At 43.0% G+C, this 17,374-nt stretch overlaps 1 protein-coding gene across 21 annotated transcripts in view; it reads right to left on the bottom strand.

The window, feature by feature from the left end:
* Positions 1 to 17,153, bottom strand: part of LCOR (ligand dependent nuclear receptor corepressor) — an 80,580-nt gene extending 63,427 nt beyond the window's left edge. For 3 of the 21 annotated variants that reach the window (XM_057403623.1, XM_057403621.1, XM_057403611.1), the window contains exons 1-2: positions 16,971 to 17,101; positions 424 to 516 (exon numbers count right to left, since the gene is read on the bottom strand). Coding sequence is in view for 4 of the 21 variants with exons in the window: in XM_057403628.1 (XP_057259611.1) it covers positions 16,967 to 17,063 (97 nt within the window). In the remaining 17 variants the exon portion in view is untranslated. Of the gene's footprint in view, positions 1 to 423; positions 517 to 10,332; positions 10,432 to 16,966 lie in introns of all 21 variants that reach the window. The other 18 variants (XM_057403626.1, XM_057403620.1, XM_057403612.1 and 15 more) reach the window with 15 other exon arrangements.
* Between the last annotated feature and the right edge of the window lie 221 nt (positions 17,154 to 17,374).

A 17,374-nucleotide genomic window follows, 5' to 3' on the forward strand; every position in this document is an offset into this window, starting at 1 on the left:
ACTATTTCAAGTATTTAAAAATCTCTCCTAGAGCCTGTATTCATGCATTCAGAAGTCTGAAGCGGTCTTTCATAAATATGTTGACCATGGGTCTAAAGATTTTATATGTTTTTGGATTAACCTACAGTTAATCGTATTAGACAAAGAGCCAAGATTTTCAAGAATGAGTGCTAAAGCTGTAACACTAAATAAGCCCGGCTCCTTTAAAACCAACACTGAAATGCTTCCTACTCCTGCACCCATTTTAAAGTCACCAATAAGCATTAGTCAGACTGCAGAAAAAGTGTTTCTAACAGCAGGCTTCTGAATATGCATAATGCCAATAAAGCAAATTACATTTTCAAAAATAGTAATAATAATCTATGTGCAATTAATATAGTGGCAACATTTTAATGCAAAAATAAATTGTTTAAATATACTAACATCCTAGTCTTGGGATATCCAGTCAAGCTACGCAAAGAGATGTGTTTGTCCCTTGCATACTCCCAAATGTGGAAGTAGGATCAGAAACTGGATCTGGAAGAAAGGGTAAACAGCATGTTAGTTAAATTCACAGAGGATACTATGGAGATGTTGCAAACATTAGTGAAGACAAATACATAAATGACCTAGACAGAAAATAAAATCAGTTTGGAAACAAAAATGTCTCATGAAAAAAATAATTTCAAACACTCAATGTAGAGGAAACGTGAGGATAGAGGAAGAGAAAGTAAAATGAAAGAAACCTAAAAGCAGCAACAGTGGACAGTCAGCTGAATATTTGCATTGAAAAACAGTTTGGAGTTGCAGAGGTATCAAACAGAGCAGGGAAATTAAAGTTCTTTCTACAGTCTTTGAGCCAGTAACAATAGCCATCTCCTTGCACAATTGCAGGGACTGAAAAATTCCCCTTCAATCCCAGCAAGTGGAAAGCTCTTCTCAATGGCAAATCAAGTTCTGCAGGAGGTAGGGTTCAATTTTTTTGAAGCAAAGTTAACATACGGTTAGCATAAGCCTACGCAGCAGGTTCTTCCAGTACTTCTGCTGCTCACGGCTTTGTGTGGAACAGGAGGAAGCTAACAAAATGCATCCATTTTTACAGGTGCAACTCAACCTCATATTGTTCAGGTTTATTCATGTGGTCCTTGAGAAAAGAAACCAAAACAGCTAGCTCAACTATTACAAAAGAAAGAAAGAAAAATGGATAAAATCCCTTCACCCTTTACTTTCACCTTACTTTCCTGAGCATCACATCCACTCATCATCCATCATGGCAAATGTCTGCACCATCCGCTTTAAGGGCAAAAGCAACAGGAGGAAAGAACTGACTCTACCTTTTAGAAAGGCTGCAAGAGGATCCCCACCTGCAGTAGCCACATAAATACAAAAGCAGAAGCTTCATTACCCAGCATACATCTTCAGGGATTGTCAAACCTTTGTTCTTAGAAATATTCCCAGGCACAAAGTAAGAACCATTTAGTCTTCTTCATTCCCAAATTAACAGAATACGCTAATTCTACAGAATTAAGTAATTCTCAGTAACAAGCCTTCTGTAAGGCAACCATGTAGATGCTTTACACTCAGGGCAGATCAGAGAGGAAAACAACAAAAAACCTTTTTAACAGAAGCCATCTTTCCACCTATCATATTGCTGTATCTTAAGACAAACTCCAGCATTGATGCTTGTGCTTCAGTTTATGCGTATCATCATCACATGAAAACAGGAGACTGAAGGTTTTCCCTCCTCTTGACAACTGCTAAGCTACCAATTTCTGAAATAAGTCATTCTGATGAAGATGTTCAATCATGAACATCTACAGCTTGTGCTCGTGGTGTAATAGCAAGAATAAAGAAACAGTTCCTACCAGTCTGCCTCATCTTTGACAGAGACTGGTTAGTCCAGCATACTTCAATGGAAATTCGAACAACAGACTCCCAGGCATCCCTCAAGCCAAAGGCACATGAAACACTGCTTTTAAAGGATTGTAGTACCATTTTAAGGTAGTTCAAACTACAGGGACACTACAGAACTGAGAACCACATCATCTCATTGAAGAACTCAATGCTTTTTAGGAAGATGTGAGGCTTTGGACACAACAAAAACCCTCAATCTTTGCTTTTTGCACCGGGGATATTGGCAAAGTATTTATGTCTTTTGCCCCTTTTGAATTATCAGTGCTAGCATGAGGCAAAACTCAGGGAGACAAACTCCAATCAAGCAAGATTCAAAGCACAGTTTCATAAACGTGTCTTTCAGCAGTAACAGCAGGTTCTGCAGCCCTTCCATTCTCTGCTCCATAACCCAATTCCTGCCCCTGCACTCTATCAGTTACACTGGTGCAAATTCATGCGAATGTGTAAGAAACAAGTGATTCTGCAGTGTGCATGTCTCCTTTCTCCTTTTTAAGAAGTAATTTCTGCAAGTCCACCTTGCATAAGAACGGCTGCTCAGGGTTAAGACAAAGGCTTAATTAGCCCAGAAACCCCGTTCCAAAAAGGGCAATATGTAAGTGGCCACATAAGGGGTTGCTGTAAACAACACCACCATGAAAATCAATCCACTCTGCATCTGCTTAGGAGCTAGTAGTGCAGCTACTGCTTAAGAGACTGTCCAAGAACAGAGTATGCACTTAGTCTGATCAGTTAGATGCATAACTGCTTACAACTGCTTGCAAGTAAAAACCATGGGAGATGTGTACTACAGTGAGGATGCTGGAGAATCAAGGACTGTTATAACAGAAAAGAAATGCCTTCTGGGAACAGTTCTTATTCCAGTTCTCTCTCCTCCCTCCTGCACTGGTCTGACATAGTCCTGTTGCTCTCCTCGGTCAACTTTCAAGAGTTGCTGGCTGACAAATCTCAGCAGATGAATTCAGCATAAGTACTGACCTGCCCTTAGCTCTACCTGATGACTCCAGTTTGGAAGCAAGCCCTGTGCTGACATCCAGCCTTGCCTAAACACAAAACTCCTAACCAGCAGCCATGCTAAATACGCATCCTGACTGACTGACCACACAGAAAGCCTAGTCCAAACCTGCTTGACCTGTACACCTTGTGATCATACCACATTATCCTCTCTGGTAGGGACTGTTTCTCAGTGAAAAGGAAAAAATACAGAACTAAAACAAGAATGCTTCACAGCCATCTGATGTAATGAAGGGCTGACTATCCTCAGGAGGTTCCCATGGTTAAAATCTACCGTCTCTGCCATTTGAGAGAGCATTGCCCCTAAACAAGCTGTGTTTTTACAAGAAAATTCACATCCTTTGGATGTGCATTCTATTTCCTGTGGTAGAACCAAGACCTTTCCTGAAGGATCTTATAGATTACCCAGCATTAAACAACTGTATTGTCCCATTCTGCTGATTTAGGTTAAATGATGTAAAATTGCTATTTCTCAAAAAAACCTCTACCTACTACAAATGCAAAGCAAATCCTGACAGTTTGGCAAGGTCTGTAGGTGGACTTGTAGCTTCTTCAAAGTCAGGATGAAATAGTTCATTTATTATGCTCTAGCACAATCTCTCCTTTATTTAAAAAGGGGGAAAAAAAGTCTACTGAATGCTTCCTGTAGCATCTTCTACCCACAGGTTTAGGACATATAAACTATAATCAATACATTTCGATATTTTCCACTTAAACAGTTATTTTCCACAGAGACTAACTTCATGCCTTTTCAGAAATCTGAACCTCTATAAACCTGCTTACATTACTGGGATGCAATACAATTTAACAAATAAATAGTGTAATGTTTAACTTTATGCTGAAAAGAAAAAACAAACCCAAACTCAAAAGCCAACAGTGGTTCTACTAAATATTCCCAAGGACCATTTTCTGATGCTGATTTCCTTAAAAGAAAGATTCTCTGATGACTATCTCGGCAAATCTCTATTCTGTCCTAACCCACATAACCCCTTAATGGAAAACAATGAGCTTTTAGAATAGTTTTTTTCCAGGTAACTTCTATCTGCTTTATGAGACTGGAGGAAAAAAAAACCCAGCACAAAATCACAGAATGGTTTGGGTTGGAAGGGACCTTCAAGATCACCTAGCTCCAACCACCCTGCCATGGCAGGGACACCTTCCACAGGCCCAGACAACTTCCACCAGACCAGGTTGCCTACCTGCCTTCTCCCACCAGTCTGTTCCCATACACTATCCCCCAAAGTCTAATGCTAAAATATTAATAAGCAAAGGCTTCCAAAGAATATACTTCTTCCTCTCTCATGGGAAAAATGACCAGTACTTACTTGAAACTGGGTTTTCCCTGGAGTGGGAAATATGTTGACCATTTCCCAAAAATTCTAAGATGTATTTGGAAGACTATCAGTTGACCTGTTTTTCCAGTACCTTAGAAATAAATAGTCATGATTTCCCTGCAGACAGGTCTCTTAGTTATGCTTACCCCCACCCCACCCCAATCAAAAAAGAAAAGGAAAAAAAAAAAGCCCACACCCCAAAACGAATAAAAAACCCCCAACCACCACAAAACAGAAATGCCTGTTTACAGCTATACTTTATGCAAAAATTATTTCATTGCTCTAGTTGACCTTCCATGTTTCTCGTCTCTGGATTTCACAGATCTCTCAACTAAACCACCTATACCATTTAGTATGGCACTCACAGCTGATTTAATCCAGAGGCAGAACAACAGAAACTTCTTAATTCTTTGTTTTAGATGAACCTTTACATCCCTTCAGACAAGGCAAGTAATTATACAGCTATTAAAGTATATCATCTCCTTTTCTAAAAGGATTCGTTGTGATGTTTGACCCTCATTTATGCTAAATCTGAATTTTCAAAAAAGACCTGGTTTTAAGAAAGAGATTCATTTTCATTCACTGGTTCTGAGAGGAAAGACTTGAGATATTTCAAGGCTAGGATGTCCCATTAGCTCATCTTTGGCTCTAGCTTGTCTACCTCCCCTTGGACTGAACTAACGAGTCACTTGAATAAAAGAATGCGTTACCAAGGAGGTTGAAAGCCTGTAGATAAGTACTGTGTGTCATTTTAAGCAAGCTTACAACCTTTTGTGTGACCACCTGAGGCAAAAGTTCATATTCCCAAGACTATCTGAATCACTCTGCTTTAGCTCCCAACCTCAAGCGTGGGTTTAGCCCCCAGTGTGGACTGACACCAAAGTGTGAGCTATTACTGGACTAACAGCCAGAGCCCATTTGCACACTGGCTGCCATGCTGACAGAAAGCAAGGATTTGTCCACTTCCCATGCCTCAGCAGAAGCTGCTCCAAACAGGCACCAGGGCCCTTCTCCAGCCACTGTGAACAGATGCTCAGAGGCACAGAACACCACATGCAAGGATTCCTCCACATACCTATATCCATGGCTTTCCTTCAGGCCCACTCACAGCTGAGGTCCGACACACCCTGCTTAGCCTAACCTAGGACCTCTCACTAAAGGAAAGGCTTATCAAACTTCAGCTTTAGAACCCAGCTTGCAAAAAGACACTGATACGGTTGTGCTAGTAAAACTATGGGGCAGCAAAGCAGTGTTCAGAGCAGGGATTATTTAGGGGTTGGTTTTGTTTGGGTTTTTTTTTTTTTTTGGGGGGGGGGGGGGGTACAGAAAGTTCTGCTACCACCACCAGAATCTCAACACTATGCAATAAATTCAGCACTCTTAACCCTTCAAGTCTCCCAGTGCAAACCAGCCCTGAAACTGGTTGTCTGCTGCTTACAGGCAGAATCAGAGAAACCTTCCTAGGCAGCATCATGGCATGCTGAGAGCAAAGACAAAGTCAGAGAATCTCTCATCTCTTCCCCTGAACTGAATATGAAAGAACTATTCCTCTGCCCAAGGCATGGCGGTTGGAACTAGATGATCTTAAGGTCCTCTTCAACCTAAACTATTCTACAATTCTTCTGCAGCAACATAAAATGCTCCCTGTTCCAGATAATGGAAGGACAGACAGGATAGAACATCAAGCAGGATTTAGGGTTAGGATGCTGAAATGCCCATGAGCATGACAAGCAGAAGGTGATGGTTTCTGGGGAACTAGTGATTTTGCATAGAATTTTTTTTTTTAAGTAGGTTTAGTACGTTTAGTTCTTAGAGAAAAAGTTTCCAAAAATAACTGCTTATTCTCTGAAGTTTGCGAGGTGTCATCACAAGCACATTTAGCTGCTAAAGTTCACCAACATGCCAGTAAGTATAGACCAAAACAGCTGTGATCGACTTCTCCCTGCATGCCTTTCCCTCCACCACCTCCCATTATACACAAAGCTGCATAAGGCATTTCCTATCCCAGGGCAGGATCAGTCCTTGGGCTAGGAGGGATTGAGAAAATTTAAAGCCCTATCTGCTGTTCTTATTTGGGGCACAGAATTCAGCTCAAAGTACAAGCAGCAGGAAGATACGAATTCAAGATTAGTCACAGGCAAACAGACGATTCGGGAACAAGAACCAATCTGTTTGTTACAGGCAAGGAAGGCAGCCTCCATGGCAAAGGAGGCTACAGGCCTGCAACATCTTTTAACTTATGAAGTCAATTTTTAATCTAATTTGAAACTGAGCAACTTGTTGAGCAGAGTAACCTCCGAACTCTGTATTCAAATTTGTTAGTGTACTCAGCCTGTGACCTCAGCTAAGGTTCTAGTAAAATAAGAGTGAGCTGGAAGAGCTGTTAGGAGAAGACTTTGATACCCAGACTATCAGTGCACCTAGGAACTACCAAACAGCTTGGTGTCCACTCCACACCTCAGATATCTTCTAGTCATTAAAACCACGTCCTCCTGACACCAGAAAGATGGCTTACCTGTTGTCTCAGGGTATTTGCCAACACAGGGCATGGAGACTACATCACTCAAGTTTACACTCAAGCCTATGCTCCCTTCTCAACCACAAGAAGGGAACATAGGAGCACTATTGAAATTTTTAGATCTATCACAAACTCTGTAGCAGAAGTCTGACCTTCACAGCAAAGTTCGTGAAAGGGAAAATACAGAAGCTCTGAGGACAGGGAGCACAGCATTTAAACCAGACCTACTTAATGCCACTCTAACCTTCTTGCAGAAGTTAGTTTTCAATTTGAAGCTCTCCAGAGCTAGTCTCCTCAGCGATATCCATTTTTGGATAAAATATATTTTTAAATAGTCGAGTATGAGAAGCAAAAGGGAAAACTCAATCCTAATCGAGTACATGACTATCAGCTCATGCTCCTTAACACCTACAACCACTTTGGAAAAGGAAAAAGAAAAAACTAGCTCTTGTTTACAAATCATTTAGAGCAGTAATTTTCAAACTGTGGGCTCCTGAAAAGCATAAAGACCCCACACAATTTAAACTATTGGCAATAGTCTTATTTTTCCACGGTTGCTTCTTGCCAACTCCAGGTTGAAAACCACTGATTTAAGAGAGCCTGGGCAAAACACAGTTCTCAACAGTTTAGGCTTGTTCAAGAGATAAATACAGCATTCCTGCTGAATTGAAAAGACCATACGCAGAATGGACCTTACGTGGCCTGTCTCAACTGAGCACTGAAGCTGTTTGGCCCCAAAACACTGCACATCACTCAAGAAAAATTGCAGAGGCAAGACCAAAGGACTAGATTTTTGTGAAGGGTTTACAAAAAATACTCCTGTAAGATACAATAATTAGGTTCTGGTAGCATCTTACCACACAGTTCCAGACAATTATATTTTTACTACTTTGTAAGAAGGCACATGATGACAAGGAGGACATAAACGTATAAAACCCAAGAGAAACGTGTGGGCAGTGCTTAAGCATTTATCTAGAAATACCAGTACTTGCTCTAATTTTGTCCCTCAAGTACAAGCTAGAATAACCTAAACATTCACAGAAACATTTCAGGGAGAAGTTACTTCCCCCCCCCCCCCCAAGAGATTTTGACACTTCATTTTTACACAGGCTCAGTACATTTGTCTTACACAACACATTCTGAAGAAGGGATACTCATCTAAACCTACACACAACCAACATTTCGCACTTAGTTTTTCCCTCACACTTTTCCATCTTTCACTCAATGTTGTAGTATTTTGAAAGATAGTAAGTTACAGCATGTAGTTAAATGATAACCACTGAGGGCACTGAAATGTTTCACTTCCAGTTGAACAGGAGTACAACTTTTCCAAAGGAAACTTAAACCCAGCAAGAGCACTCCCCTTATTCAGAGTGAGGTCAATTAGATCAAGAAATGATCAACAGAACAAAAGTGCAGAAGCTTTTTTCCAAGAAAAGTTTTCCTCACTGCCTGTTTTGGGAGTGAAGACTGGTTCTTCCACAGGGAATAAACAGATCCTTGTAAGAAACCCCAAAAGATAAATTATAGTATCATGTAAACTTAAGTTTCACTAATCACTTCAAAATGTAAAATAGCTAGGGATAAAGTAACTATGCTCCTCCTTTTCTAAAGAATGTAAATGGAATCACTGCTTTAAGAAGACTGCTATAAGTTTTCTTAGGTCAGAAAAGGAAATGACCTCCCTGGTTTCCTATTCTGTTGCTTTTCCAAAGCAAGATGGATGTTATTAAGTGTTCACCTCTGCAAAAAGTTTTCTTCACACAAAAGACACAATGGTATGTTTTCAGAAACACATCTAGAGATCATGATGAAACATCACTTTGAAAGCAGCTTTCATCGTTTTTTTTACCACAACTGTGAATCTTACCAAGGAGATGACCAAAACTGAGACAAGGTCTACTCTAACAACAGCTTAACATATTCACAAAAAGGACAAACTAAGTAAGAAATAACCCAAGAGCCAAGCAAACCGTTTTTGCTATGAATATTTAAACAAAGACAATCCATTCTGTGTATTCCAATATATTTATATATTTCTTAAGGAAGCCCAAGACTGCAGGACACAAGGCATAGGCTGAGAGGACTCTTCTGGACACAAGGCTCTCCAGCTGAAGCGTACAAGCACATCACTGTGACTAATCTGTGGCTATCCCACAACGAAGTTTCAAAACTGACCCACATGTCTGTCCATGCATTAAACACAAGCACAGTACATAAGAGCTTTGTGCATTTGAATTGCTGCAGAGTTTAACAGCTGCAGGACTAGCCTGCCCTTGCAAAGAACTAGGCTGAACTCAAAGTCTGTTACACAGGTAACACAGCCCATACATATATACAGTAGCAAAAGAAGCCAAACAGAACATTGCTACAGAGTAGTGACTGATACTGAAGAACATGAGCGTTATGTACTGGCCTGGAAGCATTAAAGTGAGGAATTGCAGGCTGTGGACTGAAACTTTCACATCCTTTTGTGTAACCAATGAAAAAAGAAATCAAGAAATGAAGATCTCTGTAGCTTGACTACCTGTTCCTCTTCCTACTCTGGCAGTTACTCCACTTTTGAAACATGACCACCATCCTATCCTAGTAACAGCAGAGGAGGGAGAAAGACCATATCAGATACAGATTCATCTATGCAATTCTCTCCAGCTAGATACTGGAGTACCTGTACTGTAAGCATACATAAAAAAATGTTCAAAGAGAACCAGGAAATTTTTCATTAGTAAACTCAGCTCAAGAGTTAAGATTGCCTGGTGGCCTCTGATGTCTTTCCACACTGCTGGATTCAGCTTCTGAAAGCCTGCTTTGTTCATGAATACTAGGCTCTTGTCCAGTCCTCTTTTCTCCCCCTCTTCTCCCTCCCATAAAATAGCATGGTCCTCAGGGCATAAGGAACATCCTTTGTCTCCCTGCAAATCTTCCCTGTGCAGCCACTTTGCTGCCACCTCTGGAAAATGCAACAAGAGTACCATCTTTTCTCTTCTCTGTAAGAGGAATGGAAAAAAACAGACGGGAGACTTCATCTAATGCAATTTTACTATGCAGTAGGAAGTGGTGTCCTGCAGAAATGTTGAAACACCATAACCTCTACTTCATCTTTCATGTGCTAGCAGCATTGACATGTAACTTAAATCTCCTACTCAGCTTTGAGAGCTTACAGTTTTTTGTGAACCCACCATAAAAGAACACACAATACTACACAAGTAAACTAAATCTGAGGTAAAAGGTAAATGACTTGAAGATGTCCAGAGAAATAACAGTACAGCATTCTTCAAGAGAAAAAGGAAGAAGATGAAGTTCTCCTTTTCCAAAGAATCTAAGGCCATATGGATTTATCCGAGAGAACTGAGGAACCCCAGAGACCTGCAGAGACTCTGAGGAGAGCTTGTGTAAAGATGCAACTTCTTAATGGAGGCACTGGATAAAAGCATCCAATGTGGTTGCAAAAGCAAAGCCCACAGTTCATTATCAGGGAGAGAGCATAGTATAATCCACGGCACTTTGAGGAGGGAGAATGAAGCAATTTTCCTGCTACTGTAAATGAAAACAATGCATGCAGAAATTAGCACTTACTCAGCAAAAGACAACTTGGATTTGTGCATGTGTGACAAGACCAGCTGAATAGCCTCAACTCTTCATTCTCTGCCTCTCCATGCTCTGCAGATGTTGTAGCTAAATAAACAAATAAATAGACTGTTTTCCAGTCAGGTCTGATCAGGGAACCAATTCACCAAGTTGCCACACATAGTTGTGCCCGCACAGAGGGGGACTATTTAAGCCAGTGTAGACAGTGCTGCTGTCAAACATAACCACAGTCTGTAGCACAGTTACAATACAGAACACAGACACTAGAAAACTCCCTGCCTTAGGAGGAGGCCGTTCTCCCCTTCCCTTTCACCCCAGAGGTGTGATCCCATTCTCCAGTACTTCAGGTAAGCTCTCCTGCTCATCTCATTCCTAATTAGGATGACTCAGGTTACTAAACACCACCAGAAGATTAGCTGGTTTTGCAGTCTTCTGTCAGTTTAGTCAAAACAAGCACTACCACCCGTTTTAGCTAGGGGTGGAACGCAGACTGGCTCAGCCCATCCCATCCAAGCCTGACCTCAGAAAAACCCAAAAGTTTTGTATTTTTCAGAGAATTAGAAATACTCACCTCAGTAACCTTCAAGAACAAAAGCTTCATCCTCTTAAGAGTGAAATCATATATACAAAGGAGGGTGAGGAAGAAGACTGGAAAATCCCCTGTAAAATACTGCATTACTGTCCCCTCCACCCCAATCAGTATGACAGGGTTATCTTTCTTTAACCTTATTAAATGCCTGGTTTTCCTCAAACCTTGCCTAGACTGACTTTAAGGAAGCACTCTTATCGTTATTTTACATTAGCCATGAAAGAACATAAGTTCTCAGACAAGAAAAACCCAAAACAAAACACATGACAGTACTTGTCTGTGTGTAAGACAACCTAAGATGCCAGAGCATTAAGCCATTTAAGTACTATGCAATAAAAATTTAGACAACTGAGCACAAGAACTGGGATTCTGTATCATCAGTTCTTAAAGTGCAGTTACTATATTTCTGTACATAAGAGTATTTGGACTGTCATCAATATATGGCACAAACTGTCAAGAAATGGCTTAAAAATTTGGAACTGTCCCTCGGGTACTCTAAAACAGTGCCATACCACAAAGCTGTGAATCTGTACTGTGTATATATATATATATCAATATAAATACTACAAAGATTTTATCTAGGTGAATTTGGACTATTTTCTGCATGTATAGAATGGATTACTGTAATTCATTTGGAGACACTGTTAAAAGTGGGGGAACTCTGAATGTCATTAGCTCTTAGTTAAAAATTAAGTCAAAAACCCCAACACTTCCTGCAGAATTAATGTGTCCCACGAAGGAACCCTCCCTCCCTACAGGGACGGTTATTACTTCACGTAAGTTGAAATAGATTTTTGTTGAAATACAAAACAAACTCAGTGATTTGGCATTGTCCAAAATTTCACATCACAGGCACCAGAAGAACTCAAGATGCTCTAATAGAAAGTGATTATCAATATTTTCTTGAGTATGCTTTCGTGTGGTTGACATCATCTCTGCCAGGGTAGAAGCGATTCTTCATTTGCAAACAGCGAAACAAGGGCAAATGTGAAGTGATTTATAGTGAATCTAAAGAGATCTTTGAGACAAATCTAGACTCATCCCTGCAGTTCAACTTCTACTGCTCTTCAGATGCATACCATCCTTCCATGCACATCTTAAAGTGAAGCTAAGCATCAAGCTGTAAATTTCATTCCTTACAACTAAAGATTTTCATTTTTAAATGACAGCTGACGATTTTTCTTTCCCTAGCACAACTTTGCCATAAAAGAGTAATTCTCCCTCCCTATATTTATCCTGCCAACAGGCAAAAGTGTTTGTTTGTAGATAGATATTCTTGAACAAACCTCCAGCTACTATAGTGTAAAGTTGCCGTACAATGGGCTTATACTAACTAAAAAGAAAAGCGGCAAGCTGCAGCTACATTAAATGCTAGTTGAAATAAGGCAAATAGTACCACTGGCACATATGCTGGGAACATGGCTGGAGGCGTACATAAAACAGATACGGGTTTAGAATAGCCCTACATTTAAACTTTTACTTTAGCACTTAAACTTGCTTTTTATTATTATTTTGTATCAACATCAGGGCTACAAGCTTTTTCATTTTGCAACAAAGAAATACAATCTGCCCTTTGAACGTTAAACTGTTAAACACTCGGAGACAAACCTACTTCCAAACCACGGAGATAACAATGCTGTTTGGAAGCAGCAGCTAATTCATACCATATACAGGCTGGAACTATACCCAAGCAATAATTAAGATAAGAAAATGTAATAAAGATTTCAGAATTATTCAACTGTTAGACACCTTCTTCTGATTAATATTAATTTCTAATACTTCCTGATTTATCACGTTTCTTCCCCAGGAGCCACATTTCAGTCCCAAGTATCCAAGGGCATGGAAGATCACCACTATTCAACAAATGAATACACAGAAACAGATCAGGCACTCAGGTTGCAGTATTTCCCCAGCAACAATCATTTAACCAAAAAAAAAAATTGCTCCTTGTTTTGACAGTTTAAAAGCAAAATCAACAGTTAAGCAGCATCTCAGTGAAACACCAGAGCTCAAGATGATTGGAAATGTCAGAGGTTTTCCCTTTAAATCACCACCTTGGTTCCGAAACCAGGATCACTGCTGAAGAGAACTAACACATTCCTTCCCTGCTCCCAGCTCCCCAACCCAGGCTGTAATTCAGTCAGGGAGTCTCCAAGAGCATGGCTAATATTTAACAAAGGGCCAAGCATCACCAGCGAGTAGAAACACGCGTGACCACCTCGATCTACCACTCCAATAACCACACAGCATTGCAATGCTGTAACTGCCTGTAGAGAAGGTGTCAGCAGGGTTTTAGGGATGTCTTCTCCCTCAAACTCCCCATTTCTTAGCTGACCTGATCTCACCATCCATATCCAATTCAGCAAGTGCCTGAACAGCAGGTGACTGGAGGCTGGGAGGAGGGGAATTATAAAAAAATAAAACCGTCACATACATTTATCTCCAGGCATCTGCTTTTGGCCACTGAGAAAGACGCTAACACTCAAGACTGATACAGAGAACACATATGTCAGCATCCAACAGTTATCACATGGCATATCGTGTCTCTAAAATCAAAGTTCTACCAGGGCATCAAGACCCTGTGTACCACTCCTGACTATCCTCCTATGCTGTGGTTCGACAGCTCGATGCATCTCATTGCAAAGAGAGCTCAGAAACCCCTTCCCCACACTTCCCTCCAGCTTGGGGCACAGCATACTGCTCCCTCAATTGCATCCCAGCTTCAACAGAACTGCTCACTTGTCCTCCACAAGCCACAACGCTTTCCTCCTCCCCCCAAAAATGGGCTTGAAATGCATGACAAGGAAGGAAGGTTTAAGCCAAATCGGTTCCCTGAGCTACCTCCCACAAAAAGCTGCACTGACACAACCAAAGCTGCAACTCTGTGACGGTTCAAGATGATCTGTATCTTTGCTCTTTTTCTTTCCACCAGCTATGCATCCTCACCCTCTTCCTTGTGCTAGCATTGGTATTTGCCTGACCCAACAGCCAGACAGCTAAGGGAGCTATACTAGCAAAAAATTATTCCAATTCCTCCAAGAAATGATGGGGTTTTGCCAGCACAGCTCCCCTGGATTGTCTCCCTGTGCGCAAAGGTGGTCCTTCAGCCCTCTTAAGTTCTTGCTCCCCTTGACAGCACAAACTGTCATGAAGCCACAGTCCAAAAGAGCAGCCTATTGCAGAAGCAAGAGATGAAAGTGAAGTGAATTACTTAAGCCATTTTTATTGCTAAATGCTCTAGTTCAAACCACAAGCTTTATTTTTTTCTGACTACCACACTGTCTGATACTAGAATTACTTCTCAGGGAATGATGCTAACAGAGAATCCCACACACATCAGATTTACTTACAGAATTCAAAATGAATAGGTATTTCTGAAGTAACAGAAGGGGTTTTCATACTCTGCTTCCCCATATTTATCTATCTGTATTTATGACAGTAACAAATTCTTAAAGACTTCTACGAAGGGCCAAGGTGAACCAGAACATTACATCATTTGACAGGTCAAATTCCAACTCTCAAGGAACAATGCCAAAACTGTTTGAAAAGACAAGAGGGATGTGTCTGGGGCACAAGGTGATGACCACAGCATAATTTCAGCTGAACATCCTGGGCTTGTGCAATAAACCTTTTACATTTCTATTAAAATCGTATCAAAAAGGTAACAACACATTTACATGACCCAACAATTTATGCAGCATTCATACTAGGAACAGGGCAGGTCCCTAGACCTCATAAAACTGATCAATTTGAGGTGGAAACTATTTATGACATAGTGCCATCCAGATAAAAGTCACAAAGCATTGTTACACTTTGGACTTTATTTTTTTAAGAAATGGTTTTGTACTTCACCTCCAAAAAAAATCCCAGTCAACTCTGTGTTTACTAGAGTTCACAGTATCTTTCGTCAAAACACACAGAGAGGGGCTTTCACAAGGGAAATCTTTTGGAGAAACAAAACATATATCAAATTTAAGTATGAGGAAGAGATATGAAAGGGACAGAGGAGAAAACTTCTCCAGGAGCTAGCAGTTTAAATGGCTTTAGGGAAGTGGAACAGGGTGTGTATAAATGGGGGTGGCAGGGGGTGGTGGTGGTGGTGTTTGTTTTAGGTTTTAGCACATAGGGTTGCTAAGAACTTTAATAAGGTAGTGATTTCCTTGAGTCTGTAGATAACACAAACTTCTTCACCTACCCAAGATTTTCACAAAGAGCAGCATAACGAACAGACAAAATTCCTGCATTTCACCCCAAGATCTTCAACAGCTTTGAAACAGTCTTTTTTCTCCCGTTTCTTCTCCCCCCCCCTCACATTTACTCCTCATTGCTGTCTGGTTAAGCTCTGAGCTGCAGGACAGCTCCACTGGAGAATTCAGAGACCCGAGGAGAGAGCAGCAGGGAGCGAGAGCAAGACAAGATGATACGCTACAAGTAGGGAGTTTAGAAAGGACTAGAACAGGTGATCCCCAGCACTCGAGGTAAGAGGAGATGAGAAAAGGAGACAGAAGTAAAATAAATCCAGTTCAAGCAGAGGTGGAAGCCAACAAAATGTTCCTAACATAACGGAGCTAGAATCAAAATAAAACTCCATAAACCGGATATAGAAGCATCAGTAAATGGTTGGAAAGAAAAACCATCACTTGTGTGTAGAAGCCCGAGTTTCTCAGCAATGTAATGAAGCCCTTGAATCGCTTTATGCTTAAAACCAGTTAATTGTTCATATTAATCTGGAGTTCACAAGCATCTAGAGCATGCTTTTGTACTGCAGAAATTTACATTCAGATGAGGCCAAAAATATACACGGCAGCAGTAACAGCTCCTAGTGTAACCAAAAAAGGTGCTTCAAATCCCTGATAATGAACTAGGATGCTGGGCTAACTGACAATAAGAGGTTTAACTCTGCACACAAGGAACTGAAGTGAATCTGTGAATGTTATTATAGATTACCTACACTGAGCAGTCCCCAGCAGATTATGGCCATATTTGCATGCTTAAAAATAAAATGAGGATCTGTGCTCAGTTAAAAGTAAGAGGCCAAACAAGCAGAGACATACCAGTGCTCTGGTTCAAGATTTTTAAGATTACTCTGGAAGTTTGTAGTCTGCTGGTGTCAAAGCTATGTTACTATCTTTGCAGACACTCACCAAATTACTGGCCTAGAGCTGGTGTTTATGTGTGAGTTGGGACCCGCAGAAAAAGGCCTTGCTTTTTTGGCAGGGAAAGAGAGAAAAGAATGAAAATGTGTATTTTGAAATGGGGAAAATTACTCAAGATGAAAGGGCATCCGGGACTTCTTTTTCAAAACCCCCCAATATCAGATTGCAAGGAGCCTGCCTAACAACAAACGCGCCCAAGAGAGAAGGAGGAAAAAAAAGGGGAGGTTGGGGTGGAGGAAGAAGAGAAAAGCAGTCAAATATCCTTTTAAGCCCCCGCGGCCGCGCTCCGGATCCACGGCGTCAATCCGGCACCCCGATCCTCAACTTTCTGCCGGCCCCGCCGCCGCGCTCTCCCCATCCCTCCTCGAGCCTCCCCCCGCTTCTCCTCCCGTCGGGGCACAGGCCGGGCGCGCCGCCGGCTCCGCGGCATCCCTCCCTCCTCTTCCTCGCCGCCGCCTCGCCTCACGGCGGTGGGCCGGGGGCAGGTGAGCCGGGCCGGGCTCGCCTCCCGCAGCGGCGGATGGGCAGTGACAGTCGGGCCGCTCCCCGCCGGCGGGCGCGGCCCCGGCGTAAACAAGTTTGAAGGGGCCGCGGCCGGGCCGTGCCGGGAGGAGCGGGCGCGGCGCTGACAGGGGCCGCACAAAAGGGCAGGGCAGGACCCCCCCACTCCCGGCTCCCTCCCCGGCGAAGGGCGGGGCCGGGCCCGGCGCCGCTCGTCTCACGGCGGCGGGGGGAAGGGGGGCGGACCCGCAGGCCGCGGCGCCGCTCGTCTCACGGCCACCCCCCCCCCCATCCGAACCCACGGTGGAGCCTTCTCCCGGCGGCCGCCACCGCCGCGGGCCCGGCCCGGCCTCCCCGCCGCGCCGCCGTCCCTCACCTACACAGTGAATGAGCTTGTGTCGCCACGAATCGAGCTGGTGGCGGACGCCGCGCCTCTCGATGGAGCACTGCTGCCGCCCGCACGGGCTCGCCATCTTCTGGGCGGCGGGCGGGGGTGGGGGCGGCGGCGGGCACGGCCGGGGGGGGGCAGGGACGGGAAGGAAGGGCCGCGCGCCGCGCCGCGCCACGCCCACCCGCCCTCAGCGCCCGCCTCGCCGCGCCGCGCCACGCAGGCGCCGCCGGCCCGCGGCACGCCCCGCCCCGCCCCTTCCAGCCGCGCCTGCGCCACACAGGCCCCAAACCCACCGCCCCGCCCGCTGCCTGCCCGCACGCGAGGCAGCGCCGCGCCCGCCCGCTTGGGGGCGCTGCCGCCCCCGCCGCCGGCCTGCGCTGCCGTGCCCTCGGG

The sequence above is a fragment of the Pezoporus wallicus genome, unplaced genomic scaffold (genome assembly GCF_028554395.1).
Source record: "Pezoporus wallicus isolate ANWC-B61680 ecotype Strahan unplaced genomic scaffold, APGP_CSIRO_Pwel_v1 contig_12993, whole genome shotgun sequence".
In the NCBI taxonomy this organism is placed as follows: Eukaryota; Metazoa; Chordata; class Aves; order Psittaciformes; family Psittacidae; genus Pezoporus; species Pezoporus wallicus.